The 20,284-nt window shown below is 41.4% G+C and overlaps 3 protein-coding genes across 3 annotated transcripts in view; 2 read left to right on the top strand and 1 right to left on the bottom strand.

Moving 5' to 3' along the window:
• The first annotated feature begins 2,048 nt into the window (after positions 1–2,048).
• On the top strand, positions 2,049–8,540 carry foxf2b (forkhead box F2b). Its single transcript, XM_087785113.1, has 2 exons — positions 2,049–3,138; positions 7,967–8,540. Exons 1-2 carry the CDS (start codon positions 2,163–2,165, stop codon positions 8,143–8,145), a joined length of 1,155 nt encoding a protein of 384 aa, XP_087641239.1. The 5' UTR covers positions 2,049–2,162; the 3' UTR covers positions 8,146–8,540.
• Positions 8,541–12,850: 4,310 nt separating this feature from the next.
• Positions 12,851–14,656, top strand: foxc1b (forkhead box C1b). The gene has a single exon (XM_087785106.1). It carries the CDS (start codon positions 12,946–12,948, stop codon positions 14,251–14,253), a length of 1,308 nt encoding a protein of 435 aa, XP_087641232.1. The 5' UTR covers positions 12,851–12,945; the 3' UTR covers positions 14,254–14,656.
• A 2,257-nt stretch (positions 14,657–16,913) lies between these two features.
• Positions 16,914–20,284, bottom strand: part of gmds (GDP-mannose 4,6-dehydratase) — a 43,246-nt gene continuing 39,875 nt past the window's right edge. The window contains exons 10-11 of the mRNA XM_087785114.1: positions 19,858–19,926; positions 16,914–17,119 (exon numbers count right to left, since the gene is read on the bottom strand). Of these exons, the coding sequence (XP_087641240.1) occupies positions 17,057–17,119; positions 19,858–19,926 (132 nt within the window). The 3' untranslated portion in view covers positions 16,914–17,056. The remainder of the gene's footprint in view (positions 17,120–19,857; positions 19,927–20,284) is intronic.

The following is a 20,284-nucleotide window of genomic DNA, read 5'->3' as shown; positions in this document are numbered from 1 at the left end:
GAGACTCAAATATATTGTAATCTCATTTAACGTGTGCTTACAATAATACTAATGTACTTATTATTATTATTATTACTATTATTATTATTAAATTTTGACCGTTAATTTAAAAGGAAGTTTATACAAAGGTCACCTCATATGAAATGAGAAACTAACCAAAATATATAAATAAACATTAAAACATTTATTATCTAAATTATGTGACTGATTGTAGGCATTGTAGGGGGGGGGGGGGGGGTTCAGAGGTCACGTGGAGCCCCAAAAAGGCCCGACACAGTTTGTCTGGCTCTGGTCACTCGTCATTTCCAGCATCAGGACGTGCTCTCGCCTTCAAAGTTCCTCCAGAACAAACTGCAGCATCCTGGTCACTGCGGGGGTCTCAGGTTCTGATGTGGCCCGGAAATCGCTGGTCCAGATCTGAACTGTGAGCTGGAAACATGATTTTATCCACGACATCCTTTGTTGTGCTGCACAAGTGCAAAAGGTTAGAGAGAAACATGGAGTTCATTTGTTTTATAAAGAGTTCGTTTTAAATGAAACCTGTGTTTTATGTTTATTTTTTTACATTTATTATGTTTATATATAAAAATTGAAAACAAAATACTATAAATTGTAATTGTTATTGTTATGTTAATGTAAATATATATGTTGTGTCATATTTTATGTAATATGAATTCAATTTTAAACTTTATCTCATTTTAATTTTTTTTCATTATCCCATAAAAGGAAGAAAAAAGCTTTTCAAACAAATAGATATTCAATTATGTTTACTATATATTTATGTAGCCTATTGTATAACTAGTTATACAATGTTTATATATACCTCGGATACATTTTTATTTTGACCTCATGCAGGCCACTTGATGGTGACAAGGGGGCTTCGGGGGGGGGACTTTTCCCAGGTCTGTATCTGGATTTTTTTTATTTTTTTAAAATTAAATTGTATTTTATTTTGCTCTGTTGTTTATTTCTCACAGAGAAGGTGTGTGTGCGTGTGTGTGTATTGATTTTGAATAATAGTTCCTAAAACGCTCTGTGAACACTGGGAAAATAACGGAAACTTAAACTCGCTCAACAAAACAAGTGTCGTAAAGCGATTAGAAAAGTAGAAAAGGATAATCCACTGTTATGTTCCCCGTGTGTGCTGCTGAGGGGTCACACTCGTCGACAGATAACATGGACGCGGGTGATGCATGAATAGGTGATGTTTGTGCAGCGCTGATCTGTCGCCACACGGATGTTGTTTCGGCAGAAGAAGCTCTTCTTGTCGCTGGTGCGATGTCTGCTGGAGGAAACTGTCGACGCCCGCTCCGCTAATTTCACTTTTCCCTGTCTAATGAACGGGGGCCCCTGGGAGCCCCCCACCTCCCACACCCTCCCGGCCCGGGGCGGTAAGCCGACACTGGCGCGCTGTGTGTGGTATCAGAGCCCTGATGGAAAAAGCCTGCTTCCACTCATGTCAAAGTCATTTACTCAGAGCAAACGAGACCCCCCTCTCCCCCCCCGCGCTTCCACTCGCACGGTGCACCCCCCTCTCCGATTATTTGGGTTCCTCTGGAGCCCATCGAGAGGAAATCATCAGCAGAAGACAAATAAGACAGAAGAGACGCGGTGAGTGCATTATCGTGGGTGGGGTGGGGGCGCGTGGGTGGGGTGGGGGGGATTCTGCCTCTCATATGGTGAGGGTCGTTTTTTAAACTTGGCGTGTGGCGGCTGGTGGGGGGGTGGGGGGTGATAGATGACTTAATTGCGTGTAGAGCTAAATAGAGGGGGGTGAAAAGTGGACTTGGACTACGAGGATTGATGGAGGTGCGTCACTGGTGTGTGTGTGTGTAGGGGGGATCGGGGGGGGGGGGGTCGCAATCGAGGACTGGGTGTTTCCTTTGAGGGAATGTGACGGCGATCGTTGGCCACCCGCGCGCCACGCAGCTCGGCGGTGACACCCAGTGGAGCCCCGGCGTGGAGCCTCTGCTGCGGATCGTCAGCCCCCTCGCCGCCCCCCTCCCCTCCTCGCCTCTCCCTTCCCTCGCTCTGACAGCGTCAAGGGAGCTCGGTGCGTAACTGGAGACCGAGTCCAGTCCAGTCGGAGCGCGGGACACCGAGGACCACTGACCGACACGCGCACACCCGTCTGCTCTCCCGCCCTCGCGCGCTCGTACGTCATGACCACCGAGACCCCTCAGCAGCAGCTGGACCCTCCGCCTCCTCTGAGATCCAGCCCGGCGTCCGGAGTCCTGCACCCCGCCATGCTGAGCGCCCAGGCCGCCCCCGAGACCCCCTCCAGCGGCGCCAAGGGCAAGAAGAGCAGCTCCGGGCTGCGGCGCCCCGAGAAGCCCCCCTACTCCTACATCGCGCTGATCGTCATGGCGATCCAGAGCTCCCCCACCAAGAGGCTGACCCTCAGCGAGATCTACCAGTTCCTCCAGGCTCGGTTCCCCTTCTTCCGGGGTTCGTACCAGGGATGGAAGAACTCGGTGCGACACAACTTGTCGCTGAACGAGTGCTTCATCAAACTGCCCAAGGGACTGGGGCGGCCCGGGAAGGGCCACTACTGGACCATCGACCCCGGCAGCGAGTTCATGTTCGAGGAGGGATCTTTCCGGCGCAGACCGAGAGGATTCCGGAGGAAGTGTCAGGCCCTGAAGCCCATGTACCGGATGATGAACGGGATCGGGTTCGGCACCTCGATCCTCCCGCAGAGCTTCGACTTCCAGAGCGCGCCCGCCTCGCTGTGCCACAGCAGCAGCTACAACCTGGACATGATGGGGGGCTCCATGTCCGGGGGCTACGAGGGTCTGAACGGGGGGCACCACGTCCCGCACATGTCCCCGAGCCCCGGCTCCACGTACATGGCGAGCTGTCCGGTGCCATCCAACGGGGAGTACGGGCCGGACAGCAGCAGCAGCCCCGTGCCGTCCTCCCCGGCCATGGCCAGCGCGCTGGACACACACTCCCCGTACGCCGGCGGGTCCTCGCACTGGGCCCCCTCCTCCTCCGGGGCCCCGTACATCAAACAGCAGCCTCTGGCCTCCAGCAGCCCCGCGGCCTCCGGCCTGCACTCGGGCATGAGTCCGTACTCTCTGGACCAGAGCTACCTGCACCAGAACAGCCGGGAGAACCACAGCGGGGACATCTCAGGTACCGAACCCGGGACTCTTGGTTCTGAAGATAGTTCGAGGAGATATTTTAAATCAGGCAAATTAAAGATACCCTAAATTACAAATAACAAAGATAATACTGGGCTAATAAATCACGTCAAACAGAATTATTGAACCAGTTATATGATCACGAATTCTTATTTAATCAAATCGAATTATTTTACCGTCTCAGTGAATTGAAGAAGACGTGACGGTTCAGTTCTTCCTGCTGCTTTATTTGTACTGGGCACCAGGGGTCTGGAGCGGGGCGGGGGGTCGCGGGGGTCCGCGGGTTAACCAAACACGGAGACTCGGACCACCAGCGACACTTTCACGCAGCTCGTCAAATTTTTGCGCAATCGCTGTGTCGGTACCGGTACTGACTTTTGAGTCAGGAACAATCGATTATTGTTCACCTTAATGAAATTAAACACAAAGAAGATTTGATTTACAGATAAAGCAGAACGACGGTAACTGAGTACTGTAAGTTGAACACAGCGATGACACACAATTCAAACGCAATAATAATAATAATAATAATGTAATCTAAATAGTGTTGTGGTTGACAAGAGGCCTCGTCTTCATGGGTCGCCGAAGAAAAAGATGTGATTCATTTGAAAGAATGTTTTACTAAAAAAAACTCCACGATACAAGCGTTTAATGTGTGAACTTATAAAGCATAATTTAGCCATATTTCTTTTATTTTATATTCTGTTAATTACATTCGATTTCACACATTTATACTAAAGAAACAAAGAAAGTTAAGTTAAAAAAAAAATTATAAATCAGAAATTTATCATAATAATAATATATACGGTAATATGATTTTTTTTTTTGTGGACCGTTTTGAGTTGTATTATCAAAAATATCGAAAAAAAACCCGACGAAAATATAGACGAAAAAAAGAAAAAGGAAAATTAACTGGTTTCCCAAAACTAAACGACTAAAATTCCAAATAAAATAAATCAATGGAAAAAGGCAACTCTTACCTACCTCTAAGTTAAATTGAACACACATTTTAAATAGATTTAAATTAAATACCATGTTTCTTTTTATTAAATAATATCGGATAATAAACCAATAAGGGCAGATTCACAATAAAATTGATCATTTTTATATTTTACAACTTGTCACTATGATTATATTGTACCTATGAGGACGGTATAGACACACGGTACACATACACGAAAAGTGGAATTTAATTTAAATAAACAGCTGTTGATATTAATTAACAAATTAAAACGTGTAATCCTGCAGAACAATGACGTCAACTTCGTGATGACATCATCAGGCACAACTTTAAGACAGTTAACAATAACAAATAGTAAGTAAGTAATAATTATTTGGAAACGCCTTTCTAGACCAGGGTCACAAAGCAATACACTGTTAAAATATATACTTTAAAACGCCAAGACACATAAGACAAACACCAAAAAAAAGGTCTTTAAAATAAATAAATAAATTATAATATTTATTTTTATAGAACCTTCTAGACTAGAGTGAAGTAAGTGTGTCTGTTTCTTTGTGTACAAGTGAGCACGCAAGTGTGTCTTCATGTGGAAATTAAAAATGTGCGTCTTTATTTCTTAGTTTGCATTGTGCATCTGTGTTTTAGGTTAGATGTGTTTTTGAGATGAGGTTTGTTAGTCTGTTCATGTGTTTGTTTCAGAGGGACTTGATTTGTGTGTCTATGTCTTCTCTATAGTGCCATTGGTGTGTGTTATTTGTTTGTGTGTAAAACATCTTACACGGTTTGTTGGCTTGTAAAGTGTGTGTGTGTTCTGATACGGTTGGTGACAACGCTTAATACTAGGTGTGTTTTTGTGTCGATAACCTCTGTGTTTTCATGACAATAATGGTGTGTGTGTTTATGTTGTAGGTAGTGTGTGATTTCTGTGGAGAAATGTGTGTTGGTTTTTTCTGCTTGTGTGTGTTCAGGTGAAGGTTGTTCGTGTGCTGGTGTTGATGTGCATTAGTGTTGTCGGTGTGTAGCATTGTGTGTAGTGGTGTCCATTTTGATTGTGAAAAGAGATCCCATGTTGAAGTAAAGCGACAAAGTTTTGTCGTTTGAAGAGAACATGTCGACTGAACCAAAGATGATTGTGGGTCAGATGTTTAAACATCAGTTAGTGGTTTACTTCAGGTACTCCACACACCATAACTTTATAGCTCATACTCAAATTTGAAAAGATGTGTGTGACAGTTTTATGCTGAGCTCCACCACATCAATGTTGCTGAAATGGCAGGTAATCTTGTAGGTTAACTCTCAGGATTTACCCACAAAGGGAGTTAATCCTGTGAAATAACATGCTTTAAGCCACATTAACAAGTTAATGCATGTGAGCTCCAGAGTCGATAATCATCTGGAAGGAACTCATATGACTGACCAAATGACTCAGTGGAAGGACAGATTTCCCTTGTGTGTGTCAAACGACTCCTGAGAAAAAAAAACATGTCGAACACACAAAGTGTTTAACACATTCACCGGCTCCACTGACATGTCAAACCAACAATCATGTTCCTCACTATCACACATCTTTTTACACCCACATTCATGAGAAAAACAAGTGCACCTGTCCTGAGGTTGTGTGTTCAGTTCCCTCATGATCATATTCTCTGTGTGAGTAAGTAAGTGCATGTGTAAGATAGAGCATGTGAGTTTGTGTGTATAACTGTGGGTGTTTTAGTGAATTTGTGTTTGTTTGGCGAAAGTGTTATTTTTTTGTGTCACGTTTGTGTGTAGGTGTTTATTATTCGAGCGTGTTCATAGGTGTGTGTGATTTCATACGTATCAAAATAAGACCACGTTGAGTCAGAATCAGAAGGTGCCAAATGTTGTAAACAGAAAATAATCGTTTATTTGTTGTGATGACAATAAAGAATCAAGGAAATAAATATAACTGAAATAATTTGAGATAAACAAAAAACAATAAAATAAAATAAGATACATTTCATTAAAGTGGGAAGATTAAATTAAATCTGGAATACAAACATTTACATTTGCGATTAATTTGTTAAATAAATAAAACATCATAAAAGTTACGCCCATTAGTTGAAAAAAATCTGAATTATCTCTGGATTCAAATTGAATTCTAAATAAAGTCTCAGGATTCACAATAAACTCTCAGTGAGATCTCGTTTTTTTTTTTTTTTTTTAATGTAAATTGAATCTCGGAATTAAATGACTTAAATCTTTTTTCTTTTGTCCCTCATCACTTTTATATAATGTGAGTCTAAATAGAGATCGCGTGAAAATGATACCAAAGCAGCAACATTTCAGAATCAGAATCGGGTGCACCCAGAAACCTTGTGTTGTAAATGTTCATTTTTCTGTTTTATTTAAACGAACAAACAAACAAATGTAATAATTACAATATATATACAAATTGTGTATGTTTAAGTGAAGTTAGATATCACGATGAAACCACCAGTCAGCAGGAGGGTGTGTTGACAAGAGTTGTGTTGCTCATACAAACCAGTGAACAAACACGTCACAGGTCAGTTAGCATCAGGCTAACGTTAGCATCACCTGACAGCGGTTTTTCTGCTGAAATTATGTTTTCTTCGTGTCTTCTTCCACACTGTTGACCCTCAGACTAGTCCACGCAGGTGAGACACTCGAGTGGGTCCTTTTGAGCGAGGACCCCACGCCAGCACGGACTCATGGCGACATCTAGAGGCCAGAGCTGGCACTACTACAACCCGACACGCTTGAAAAAATAAATTTATTTTAAAATAAAGATAAGTTTATCAGTGCCTTCAGAATATTGAATGGTTTCCATTAACATTTCAAATGTTTAATTTCTCTTAAAACATTAAATTGAGCATTTTTGAATTCAACATTTTGGATAATGAAATGTTGATCTTTGAAACAATTGGATTTAGATATATTTAAAAAAAAAATGAATTCAATGTATTGATATCATAATTCCAATTATTTAAAAATGTATTTATGTAATTCAATATTTTTAAACGAATAGATTTTGAATGGTGTGTCGGATGATACGGTGCGACTGTTCTGTGGGCCGTTAAACCGACAGAAAGAAGGCACGGAGGGAAATATAATTTACATGGTGGGGAAAGGATAGAATACAATTTTATTGACTGTTATTTTATTGAAATACAGTCTAACCAAATGTAGATGATCAACGAAATCAATTTTAATACAATATTTCACTTTAAATATAAATCATTTGGTTACTGTATATTGCTTTAATTCTTTTTTGAGGGACAAGAAAGACTAACGGATGATGTGTTTAGAGGTGGATTATTCATTTAGACATTTTTTAATTAAATTATTCCAAAAAATGTTGTGCTTTAAAAAAAAATAAAAAATTAACTAAAGCAAAGTTTTGACATTTGTTGTATATTTAACAATAAATATTCTGATTTCCTTTATACAAAACAAGTTGTCGAACTTTATTAAATGTTGGCCGGTTATTCTGACGTCACTGTGATTTAAGCTGCTGCGTGAGAAAACGTGGGTCAATTCGTTCAACAAAAGAAATGACAGAAACATCAAAACAAAATATTAACTCGTGATACAGACTCGATTATTGACATTTGACCTCAGGACAGGGTGATGACATCAGTGTGACATGACAATGTGGCGGCGAAGCGCTAATGATTGCGTCATCACTCGACAGGAGCGTCATAATAAAATAAAAGTACTGTATTACTTTTGCTTTGAGACGTTTAACGTTGTGTTGCAAGCTACTGGTTAGGTATAATTAGTAGCCCTTTAACATAACACTGTTTTGAAGACAATCTGCATTTGTTTGTGATCAGTGGTAACAGCTGTAGTGACGTCATCTCTCCTCCCTCCCCAGTGGGCCTCCCTCGCTACCAGACCCACTCGTCCGTGTGCGACAGGAAAGACTTTGTGTTGAACTTTAACGGCATCTCGTCCTTCCACCCCTCTGCCGGAAGCTCGTACTACCATCACCACCATCACCACCATCATCATCCTCAGAGCGTCTGCCAGGACGTCAAACCCTGCGTCATGTGAGCGACGGACCCTGAACGCACCACGACTGCAGCACAAAAAACTTTTTTTTAAATTCAATCAGTTGATGAAGATGATGAAGAATCTCCAAAAACCACTTTGTGCCTTCGACGAACTTCAGAATGTTTTATAAGCCAACAGATATATTCTTGTAACATTCCTGTTAACACACACATGCGCACACATACCCAAACACAAAAAAACATGAACATAAACAAACACATTCACATACACAGAAAACAAACACATGAAATCTCTAAAAACAAAAAGACACATGAACAAAATACACACAAACATAAACATGCATACACACAGACAAAGAAACACGCTGAACAACCTTTGCACTTGTTGTATAACCAAAGTTTGTGTCAATAACTTTCAATAAAGTTGTTTATATATTTAAAGGACTATTATGTTTCTGGAATTCATTTTGTGACATACTAACACACACAAAACCACGCATTCAACCCAACCACACACATGCAAACACAAACACTTATATGGACACACACACAAATATAAAACGCTCTCTCACACACACAAGAAGAACAACATTGGCACTTGTCTAGAACCAATAACTTGTGTCAATACATTTAATTAATTTTTTTAAAATAAATATGTAAAGGACTCTCTCTCTCTCTGTCTCTCTCTTTCACACACTCACACACACACACGCGCACACACACACGCACGCACGCACGCACCAATAACTTGTGTCAATACATTTAATTATTTTTTTTAAAATAAATATGTAAAGGACTCTCTCTCTCTCTGTCTCTCTCTTTCACACACTCACACACACACAAACGCACACACAAATACTGACAAACACTCTCTCTCACACACACACATACACACTTGTTTAGAACCAAAGTTTGTGTCAATAAAGTTTTAAAAAAAACATCTCTCACACACACACACGCATATACCCTGATACAGTCACACAAACACAAACAAAAAACTTTGAAACAGTAACACACACGCACAGACAACTCTGATACAGTCACAACAACACAACAAATGTGATACCGTCATACACACACACAAAACTCTGATATAGTTACACAAAAACACACAGACATACAAACTTTGACACGGTCACACAAACAGACACACATAAACTTTGATACAGTCACACACAAAAATCTGATATAGTTACACAAAAACACACACAGACATACAAACTTTGACACGGTCACACAAACACACACACATATAAACTGTGATACAGTCACACACACAAAAAAACTCTGATATAGTAACACAAAAACACACACAGACATACAAACTTTGACAAGGTCACACAAACAGACACACATATAAACTGTGATACAGTCACACACAAAAAAAACTTTGATATAGTTACACAAAAACACACACAGACATACCAACTTTGACACGGTAACACAAACAGACACACATATAAACTTTGATAGAGTCACACACACAAAAAACTCTGATATAGTAACACAAAAACACACACAAAAACCTTTACAAGGTTAAACAAACAGACACACATTAAAAAACTGTGATACAGTCACACAAACACACACACATATAAAGTTTGATAGAGTCACACACACAAAAAACTCTGATATAGTAACACAAACACACACACAGACATATAAACTTTGACACGGTCACACAAACACACACACATATAAACTGTGATACAGTCACAGAAACAGACTAATATATAAACTTTGATACAGTCATACAAACACAAACACAAAACTCTGATATAGTAACACAAAAACACACACTGACATACAAACTTTGACACGGTCACACAAACAGACACACATAAACTTTGATACAGTCACACACAAAAATCTGATATAGTTACACAAAAACACACACAGACATACAAACTTTGACACGGTCACACAAACAGACACACATAAACTTTGATACAGTCACACACAAAAATCTGATATAGTTACACAAAAACACACACAGATATACAAACTTTGACACGGTCACCCAAACACACACACATATAAACTGTGATACAGTCACACACACAAAAAACTCTGATATAGTAACACAAAAACACACACAGACATACAAACTTTGACAAGGTCACACAAACAGACACACATATAAACTGTGATACAGTCACACACAAAAAAACTTTGATAAAGTTACACAAAAACACACACAGACATACCAACTTTGACACGGTAACACAAACAAACACACATATAAACTTTGATAGAGTCACACACACAAAAAACTCTGATATAGTAACACAAAAACCTTTACAAGGTTAAACAAACAGACACACATTAAAAAACTGTGATACAGTCACACAAACACACACACATATAAAGTTTGATAGAGTCACACACACAAAAAACTCTGATATAGTAACACAAACACACACACGGACATATAAACATTGACATGGTCACACAAACACACACACATATAAACTGTGATACAGTCACAGAAACAGACTAATATATAAACTTTGATACAGTCATACAAACACAAACACAAAACTCTGATATAGTAACACAAAAACACACACTGACATACAAACCTTGTCACGGTCACACAGAGGATGTAGCTATTTTAAGTTTATTAAAACATGAAACAATTGCTGTCATGGAAGTAAACTGTCAATCACTTTTGAAGGAAGTGCCTCTGTAGAAGCAATAGATGGCGCTGAAGAGATCTCTTTAATGTGACGTCATCGTTTCACCTACACTTTTGAATTATATGACGAAACTTTCTCTCGAGTAAGAAGGTAAATGTTTAAAAGAAATTACTTTCCCACCAACATCACGTTAAGATCGCAATTTGTTTAATTGTTTCTCATGATGAAACATTTGATAACAAACGCGACATTACTGCGAACATGTAGTTCACACTTACAGACGACAGGCGACGCCAAACACCAACTTATTAGAGTTGTTGGTAATAAACCATTAAGATATTTCATTACATTCATTTTTCTACCGCTTCATCACCTGTGAGGGTCGCGGGGAGACTGGAGCCTCTCTCCTTTACAATTATTAGATTTTGTTCTCATGTCACAAAACACCCGGGAATTTTCCCAACTACCCTCCATCATCATCATCATCATCATCATCATTTCAGCTCGAATTTGTATCATCTTCCTGGCGGTTGTAATCTCCACTTTTAAGCAGCAGGTGGCGCCAACATGTCACTCATGGAAGCTCGATCACGGTTTGTTTCTACGCGCGTTCATCAATTCAATTCAATTCAATTTTATTTAAAGTGTCTTATCATAACAAAATTATCTCAAGACACTTTACAGTTGAAGTAAGACTATAGTTGATTAATGAAAAATAGATCCCAGCCATTCAACAATGAGCATCAACATCTTTGCTGCACCTTCATCTCCTACCGCGGTGTTCTGTTCTTCTTTCACTCTTTACATCTTTCATCCTTGATACAGATTTGACTTCTTCGCTCTCTTGTTTCCTCACCTGTCTTTCATCATTCCTCCCTTTTACTGCTTCTTCTTTCCGTCTTTCCACGTATCTTCGTTCTTCTCAGTTCATCCGTCCTTTATAATTTTACTTTATTTAATCTTATAGTTACACCATCTTTCCTTCCATCCCTGCAGCTTCATCTTTCCCCCTCTTACTCAATTCTCCTCGCCTTGTATCTTACTTTTCACCTGCTTTTCTTCCGTTCATTTATGTTTCTTTTTGATGTTGCATCGCTTTCTTCATCCATTCATCACTCCCTCCAACATATCATTTTCACACTTCTTTCATTATACGTGTATCTTTTCTTTTTTCTTTTCCTCCTACATTTCCTCCTCCTTCCTAACTTGTCTTCTCATTCTCTCCCACCTAGTTGACTTCCTTCATTCTTCCTTCAGTGAACTCTCTCTTCTTCTACTTCTCTATCCTTTATTCTTCCTCACGCTGCCATCCTTCCCTCCTTCTCTCTCGCCATGTTCTTCAAGCTGTCAATCAAGAAACCATTTATTTAAATTCATTCAGATATTTTTAAATCTCAGCCGTGACGCAACATTAACAGTTGGTTTGAAACTTAAATACATTTTCGTCGATGTCAACCATTCGTTAAACCAAGTACGAGTCACGTGACCACTGTATTTTAAAAAGCATGTTAAATGAATCATTATAAATAAAAAATATTTGTGATGATATTTACAAACACGTTACATTTAAACGAACATTTTACGTTTTAAAAAAAAACATTTTCCGGTAAAACTAAAACAAGTTGTCATCAACACGTAAAACGTTTTTTTTTAATTCAAGATAAACTGAACATTGAGATGCGCACTCACACCTGCTCCGAAATAGGACCACGTGATGAAAGATATTAATAATAACACAATAATAATAAATAATAATAATAATAATAACGAATTGAGAAGATTAAAAGAAAAAAAAATCCGCATAAAAAAGTTGATCATGATCTATTTCAAATAGTGAAAGGGCCTTTACTGACGTCACCAGTGTAAGAGAAAGAGAGACATTGAGCTAGAATGAAAGTTTGATGTGTGTGTGAGTCTGGGGGGTGTGTGTGTGTGTGTGTGTGTGTGTGTGTGTGTGTGTGTGTGTGTGTGTGTGTGTGTGTGTGTGTGTGTGTGTGTGTGTGTGTGTGCGTGTGTCAAGTGCGCGCGGGAGAGTTGGTGCGGGAGGAGGAGCAGCTGGAGTCACAACTGGGTGAGTTGGACCAGAATCTCTCAGACTCCCGCGGATGTGTTCACACACAGTCTCAGCCTGGATCAGCGCGCAGACCCGGTCCAGGAGACTCGGTACCTGACCCGGAAAGAGACCCAGGCGGGGATCCAGGATGCAGGCTCGGTACTCGGTGTCCAGTCCCAACTCCCTGGGCGTGGTTCCGTACATCAGCAGCGAGCAGAACTACTACCGGACCGGCGGCGGGTACCCGGGGATGCCGGCGCCCATGAGCGTGTACACGCACGCCCCCCACGAGCAGTACCCGGCCAGCGTGGCGCGGGCCTACGGGCCGTACGGACCCCCGCAGCAGCAGCAGCCCAAGGACCTGGTGAAGCCCCCCTACTCCTACATCGCCCTCATCACCATGGCGATCCAGAACTCGTCGGAGAAGAGGGTCACCCTGAACGGGATCTACCAGTTCATCATGGACCGGTTCCCCTTCTACCGGGACAACAAGCAGGGCTGGCAGAACTCCATCCGGCACAACCTGAGCCTCAACGAGTGCTTCGTCAAGGTTCCGAGGGACGACAAGAAGCCCGGGAAGGGCAGCTACTGGACCCTGGACCCGGACTCCTACAACATGTTCGAGAACGGCAGCTTCCTTCGCCGCAGACGGAGGTTCAAGAAGAAGGACGTGCAGCGGGACAAGGAGAACCGGGACCGGCCGGACAAGGACCCCCCGGCGCGAGACCAGGAGCCGCCGGTCCGAATCCAGGACATCAAGACTGAAGACGGAACCTCCACGCCGCCGCAGGCCGCGACCCCGACCCTCAGCGCGGTACCCAAGATCGAGAGTCCAGACAACTGCTGCAGCAGCAGTGGGTCCAGCCCATCCTCGAGGTCCGGTACCATCGACGGGGCTGAGCAGAACCAGCAGCAGCAGCAGTCCAACTTCAGCGTGGATAACATTATGACCTCCTTGCGCGGCTCACCACAGAACGAGCTTTCCCGAACCGGGATCACCCCGTCCCTCTGCCTCAACTACTCCCCGAACCAGAACTCCTATAACACCACGACCTGCAACCAGAACCTCATCTCCACGAACTCAACGTACCACTGCAACATGCAGACCATGAGCGTGTACGCGGACAGAACCGGACACCAGGTCGCGGTCGACGAGCCGCTGCCGGACTACTGCATCAGCACCTCGTTGAACCCGGTCCAAACGGGACAGGACGGCGGACACCACCCGCACCAGAACCGACTCGCCTCTTGGTATGGGGATCTGGGCCACTTGAGTCCGGCGTATCCCACGCAGCAGCAGAACTTTCACACGGTTCGGGAGATGTTCGAGTCCCAGCGGATCGGATTGAACGGATCTCCGGTGAACGGAACCAGCAGCTGTCAGATGGGCTTCCAGTCAGGACAGTCGCTGTACCGAACACCTGGAGCATTTGTTTACGACTGTAGCAAGTTCTAAGTCTGTGAACTCTGACCGAATTTGAATGGACGAGATCAGAACCATGACCCATGTAAGTCCTCACCGGGGGTTCGTTGTCACAAACGTAAATTTATTCACTTATTTATTCTCCCTCCAGAACCAGCGCCGACGGTTCGGCACCGACCCGAATCTTGTACATAATTTAATCTGTATTATTTGAATCTTGTTTAAAGTATTTTCATACGATGTGTGTGAAATAAAGTTTTCTAATAGTTGAAATGGAAAGTTCTGTTCATGGGCCGGAACCGGTCAGATCTAAACCACTCAACACATACAAAATAAAATAGAATTAAACACAACTGGAAACACTGAGATTTCATGTGAGTAATTGAATGTAAAGCTTAATTCATCAAAAACGAAACCAAGTTTGGTTTAAATAATGTTAAACGTCAAAATGTAATACAATAATAATTACATACACACAAAAAGCAAACTCTGCTGAAATGTTGCAGCGAATACTTTCATGTTAAAACGTATGATCTGGTTTGAACGAAAATAAACATTGACAGAATATCTGAAAAATGTTCGGCCTAACTCGTTTTATTTAGATTGTCAAACCATTTGAATGATTTAATTTAAACATTAACATGACAACAAACTTTGTTTTAACGGATTTAAAATCTATATGCACCTGAAATACACACATTTGACGAGTATTTATGAGGCCATGACATCAGATTTTAAATACAAGATTAAGTGCCAGCAAAACAAAAATGGATTAAAAAGTGTCTCTGTTGACTCAGACACCCGATTCGCGAACCGGGTGCACCAGAATGAAACCAATTCCACAAGTGGTCGTGAACTCCTCCACGTGAAAAGAAAGTAAATATATATGTATATATGTAAATATATATGTATATATGAAGAACAAATTAAACAGAAGAGCTTGTTTATTTATAATTTATGACGTCACTAATTACATTTTTTTCGTTTTAATGTCGAAATATTGTCGTGAAAATATAAACTTCCCCTTCTGCTTGACGTGAAATTGTTTTTTATTTTCTTTATTTTTAGATTCTTTGTGTGTGTGTTGAGAACCGCTGGCACTGGCCGAGGAGAAGTGAGGAGAGGCGTTTATATATATATGTGCAATAGTAATAACAACAATGATAATAATAATAATGATTTTAATAATAACAATAATATTCATAGACAATACGGGTTAGCAACGATGCACCTTATATCCCCAAACTAACCGAGACTACAATTATGAATTTGTTATGTGCTCTATGCGCTGTTAAATATTTCAGTTGTGTGAAAACCGCCATGAAATAAAAATAAAACTGCAGATTTTTCAAGCTTTAGCAGAGAGTTGCCAGTTACAAAATCATATATCAAACTACTTTAAATGGATAAAAATAATCAAAGTATTTAAAATAAACGAAAAAAGAGAATCCCGTATCAGCTGATGAAAATGAGCCCAGATAAATCAATAACACATAATTGGGTAGTTCAATTCAATTCAATTTTATTTAAAGTGTCTTATCATAACAAAGTTATCTCAAGACACTGTACAGTTGAAGTAAGACTATAGTTGATTAAGGAAAAACAGATCCCAGCAATTCAATTCAACAATGAGCTGAAAAGAGAGTGATGGTAATTCTAATACTTTGTGTTAAATTCGATACCATGATATCATTTTCATCAGATAAATAAGAGTTACAAATGTTCACTGAATATTATTATGGTTATATATAGATATATATACATATTTATATTTTTTGTGATGGTCCGAAATAAAGTTTTGTGTTTCCCCTCAACAATCTAGCGCTACACACTTTACAATAAATCTATAAATGATGTGAGAAAGTTCATAAGAAAATAGTTTTTTATTCATTTTATTTGTTGTTCAAGTTCCCGGTTCATCTTTTTTTTCTCGACACACCTAAGTGACGTCGCGTCGTTCTCGTGCGCGTCACACCGACCTGGGCCTCAGAGGAACCGGGCAGATGTGAACAAGTGGGAGTTTCGAACCCGTGGCTGTGGAAACAAAATCCTCGTAACCACGCAGTCATTAGAAATCACGTGACGAGATCAATGACTGGGACGCGTGTTCGTGGCCTCGGGGACACGCACAGAGAAGCGCAACACGCAGATAGCCACACGCACACGCGCGAAGGTATTTGGATTCGTGTGATAGTGCGTAGCTGTGACGTCATCAGCCGACCTTTGTCAGGATCCACTGACACCGTCAGTTACTGCGAGTCAGTTCGGACAGTCGGAACCTCAGTGGAATCATGTGACGTCACGTGGTAACTCCAGGTACTCCTTCAACACCCAATAGGAGCACGGAGGAAGAAGGGAGAGGAAAGAGAGATGGATTTGTCAAGGAAAGATGAGGACGGAAATATAGAAGTAAAGTACAAAGGGAGAAAGAGCAGGATGAAAGTAAAGAGAAAAAATAAAAGAATAAGAAGGAGAGATGGAGGAGAAAAGAAAGTGTAAGATTGAAGGAGAATAAAAAAGGTTTTAGAGAAACAAAGCGTTGAAAAAAATGGAAGGATATAGAGAACGAGGAAGGAAAGACGTTCACAGTAATAAAGAAGAGAGAGAAAAGGAAAGGAAATATAAAAGGAGTCTTAATTAGGAAAAAAGGAAATAAAGAAGAGTGGAAAGCAGGATGAATTAAAAAGTTGTTGATGTAAAAAAGGTTTATTGGAGACTTAAGTTGGACAAACAAACAACACGTTTCAACTTTTAATAATCAGAAATGTTATCAGGAAGGAGTGAAATGGAGGACAGGAATGCACGTGGAGAACAGAGACTTCATCTTCAGGATCCTTCACGCGTTTGGGTTTTTCTTCATCAGCTGCACGTCAGCTTCCACCATCTCCTTCACCAGTTCCTGTAGAAACACATCAGACCATCAGAGTCCTGGACCATCATAGGGGTCCTGGACCATCAGAGTCCTGAACCATCATAGGGGTCCTGGACCATCAGAGTCTTGGACCATCAGAGGAGCCCTGGACCATCAGAGTCTTGGACCATCAGAGGAGCCCTGGACCATCAGAGTATTGGACCATCAGAGGGGTTCTGGGCCATCAGAGTATTGGACCATCAGAGTCCTGGACCATCAGAGTCCTGGACCATCAGAGTCCTAGGCCATCAGAGGAGTCCTGGACCATGAGATGATTCCTGGACCATCAGAGTCCTGGACCATCAGAGTCCTGGACCAGCAGATAAATCTTGTACCATCAGAGCCTAGACCAGGGGTCGCCAACCCACTTTCAGCGGTCTTTTTTTTGTTGAAAATCCGATCTGTATTAATGTGGGTGTCAGTACAGGATTATCACAATTAAATTATTCACAAACATGAGGTGACAATGTTTTGAGGGACTTGAAGTATCACATTCAAAATACAACTTTATTGAAAAAACTAAATTCATATTGGCATATTATTTAATTATTCATCCAACAACTGCAATTTATAATCCTTAATCCTTAATATCAAACCATCATCAACTCTTAAACAAATACAGGAACACGTTTGTTCTACAAACAACGTCTATTCCGTATAAATGAATAAATCACCTTCTTGTATCTTATTCATATTTACTGTAAATGAATTAAAGTATAAAGATGTGTTTAGCACACTTTTATTTAAACCTTATTTATTTTCAACTCTACATTCTGGTTATTTAAAATAATTAAAATGGAGGTTTTCTATCAAAATCATTATGAAAAAAGGAGATGATTCTAGATCGCTCGAAGGAACATTTAGTGTCAGTGACTAAAACGATCATACACCTCCTGCAAGTCATAAAACCTTTTATATGAAGGTCATTGTTTTGTTTGGAATGATTCACAGGTAGGTTAGTATCACATATTTTATAATCACACACATTAATGTGTATCTAACACATGCACCCAATAAAAACTCACTGTCACAATAATGTCTAAAGAAATAGTTTCTTGTATCTTCAAATAGCTTTTAAAGTTGTGTTTTGTAATGATTGCACTTGTGCAAAATGGTCGCCCAACACTATAAACCAACTTTACTTCCATTTAAAACATCGTCAGTTTGTCAATACTGTAGTGAAATCTGAAAAGGGATCGATTGTCTGTGGCTCGTTGTTGACTGAGCAACTATAATACTATACTATCATTTCTTTCAGCCTACATAGAAAATATTGTTATATTTCAAAGCAGGTCAGTTACAGACCTTTACATTATAATAAATTAGGTAAAGTTTGATTAGAAATTAAATGATTACAATAACTTGTCTGTTTTAAATGAAGAAAGCATGTAACAGTCTAATTGTAGTTATACTGGATAAAAACAGATGTATATTTTTACCAGGAAAAAGCCGACTACCCACTAAAATCCACCTTGCCCCCCACTTTTGGGTCCTGAGCCAGCAGATGAGAATCACACAGTGTCACACAAAAACTACTTTAGTATTCAGAGGCAAACTATTGAATGTTTACACTATTCTGACTATTTTCATCATCTTATTCAAGTGATCTGCTCTCACTAAAGATGGAGTCTTGGACCACCAGAGAAGTTCGGGACCATCAGTGTCCTGGACCATCAGAGCCTTGACTTTCAGATGAGTCTTGAACCACCAGAGTCCTGGGCCACCTGAGTCCAGCACCACCTGAGCCCTGGCCCATCAGATTCTGGGACCATTACAGATCTGGACCATTAGAGTCCAGTGTACAATGAGAGGAGTCCAGGACGATTAGAGTCCTGGACATCAGAGTTCTGGACCATTCGACTCTGGACCACCAGAGGAATCCTAGACCATCAGTGTCCTGGGCCACTATAGTCCTGGGCCATTATTGTAGATTCCTGGCCTATTAGAGATCTGTGGACAAGGGTCCAGGACGATTTAAGTCCTGAATGATCTAAGGAGTCATGGACAATCAGAGTCCTGGACCATTTGAGCCTGGACCACCTTAGGAGTCCTGGACAATCAGAGTCCTGGACCACTAGTGGAGTCCTGGTCCATCAGAGTCCTGGGCCACTACAGTTCTGGACGCTTCGATTTCTGGCCTATTAGAGCTCTGGACCATCAGAGTCCTGTGTTTAATGAGTGGAGTCCAGGACCATCAGAGCCTGGACCATCAAAGGAGTCCTGGACCATCAGAAGAGTCTTGGACAATCTGAGTAGTCTTGGACCATCTTAGGGGGCCTGGACCACTTGAGCCCTGGTCCATTAGAGATCTGCACATTCAGCGTCCAGTGGTCAAAGAGAGGAGTCAAGGACTATCAGAGTCCTGGACTACAGAGGAGCCTAGGACCATCAGAGAAGTCCTGGACCATCAGAGCAGTCATGGATCATCACAGTCCTGGGTGATGAGAGTCCTGGACCATTAAAAGGAGTCTTGGACCACCATCACAGTCCTGGACCAGCAGATGAGTCCAGGTGATTGAAGGAGGGATGGAAAGGTTTGAAATCTTTAAAAGGTAAATAAGATGAAGGAAGGTTGATGGTCAGAGGGAGAGAAAGAAGAAAAAGTGGCAGAGAGGAAATAAAAGCTACAAAAGACTGTTCAACAGATAGAAGAGAGGAGGGAAGGAAGCCGAAGTAACTAAAGATGGATGGATGAAGGAGGGATAGGAAGACTCCAAGTGACTGACCTCAAATGTGACCTTTGTTTTCCAACCCAACTTCTGAAAGGCTTTGCTGCTGTCACCCTGCAGGTAGTCCTGGAGAGAGAGGGACAGAGAGAACACAATTAGTCTCATCACTCTATCGCCATGACGACGTCGAGCGTCGACCACACTTACAACGCCTGACTAGAACCACAACTGAACCAATAGGATCTACACTCTGGTGGGAGAACACCCTCACACGCTTTCATTTGCTCCTGCTTCTTCACAGTTCTGTGCGTCTTTGTGCGCCCCGCATCCTTCCATGGTACCGGTACACATGTCTAATTGGGTCCAGCTGGGACGAGCCCCCCCGCCCCAACACCTCTCCGCTGGCAGGTTTCTCTCGTCAGGCTGACAACCCCCCCTTGAAACCCACGAGCTGTGGTTCCGACACGCCATCCACGGGTTTAGA

This window comes from Callionymus lyra, chromosome 2 (assembly GCF_982586985.1).
Source record: "Callionymus lyra chromosome 2, fCalLyr1.hap1.1, whole genome shotgun sequence".
In the NCBI taxonomy this organism is placed as follows: domain Eukaryota; kingdom Metazoa; phylum Chordata; class Actinopteri; order Syngnathiformes; family Callionymidae; genus Callionymus; species Callionymus lyra.
The sequence above is the reverse complement of the archived record's forward strand: the minus strand, read 5'-3'. Positions and strand labels throughout refer to the sequence as shown.

Coding starts and splice junctions, on each gene's coding strand:
- foxf2b (XM_087785113.1), top strand. CDS start 2,163: ATGACCACCGAGACCCCTCAGCAGCAGCTGGACCCTCCGCCTCCTCTG. Junction 3,139..7,966: donor CCACAGCGGGGACATCTCAG/GTACCGAACCCG, acceptor CTCCCTCCCCAG/TGGGCCTCCCTCGCTACCAG.
- foxc1b (XM_087785106.1), top strand. CDS start 12,946: ATGCAGGCTCGGTACTCGGTGTCCAGTCCCAACTCCCTGGGCGTGGTT.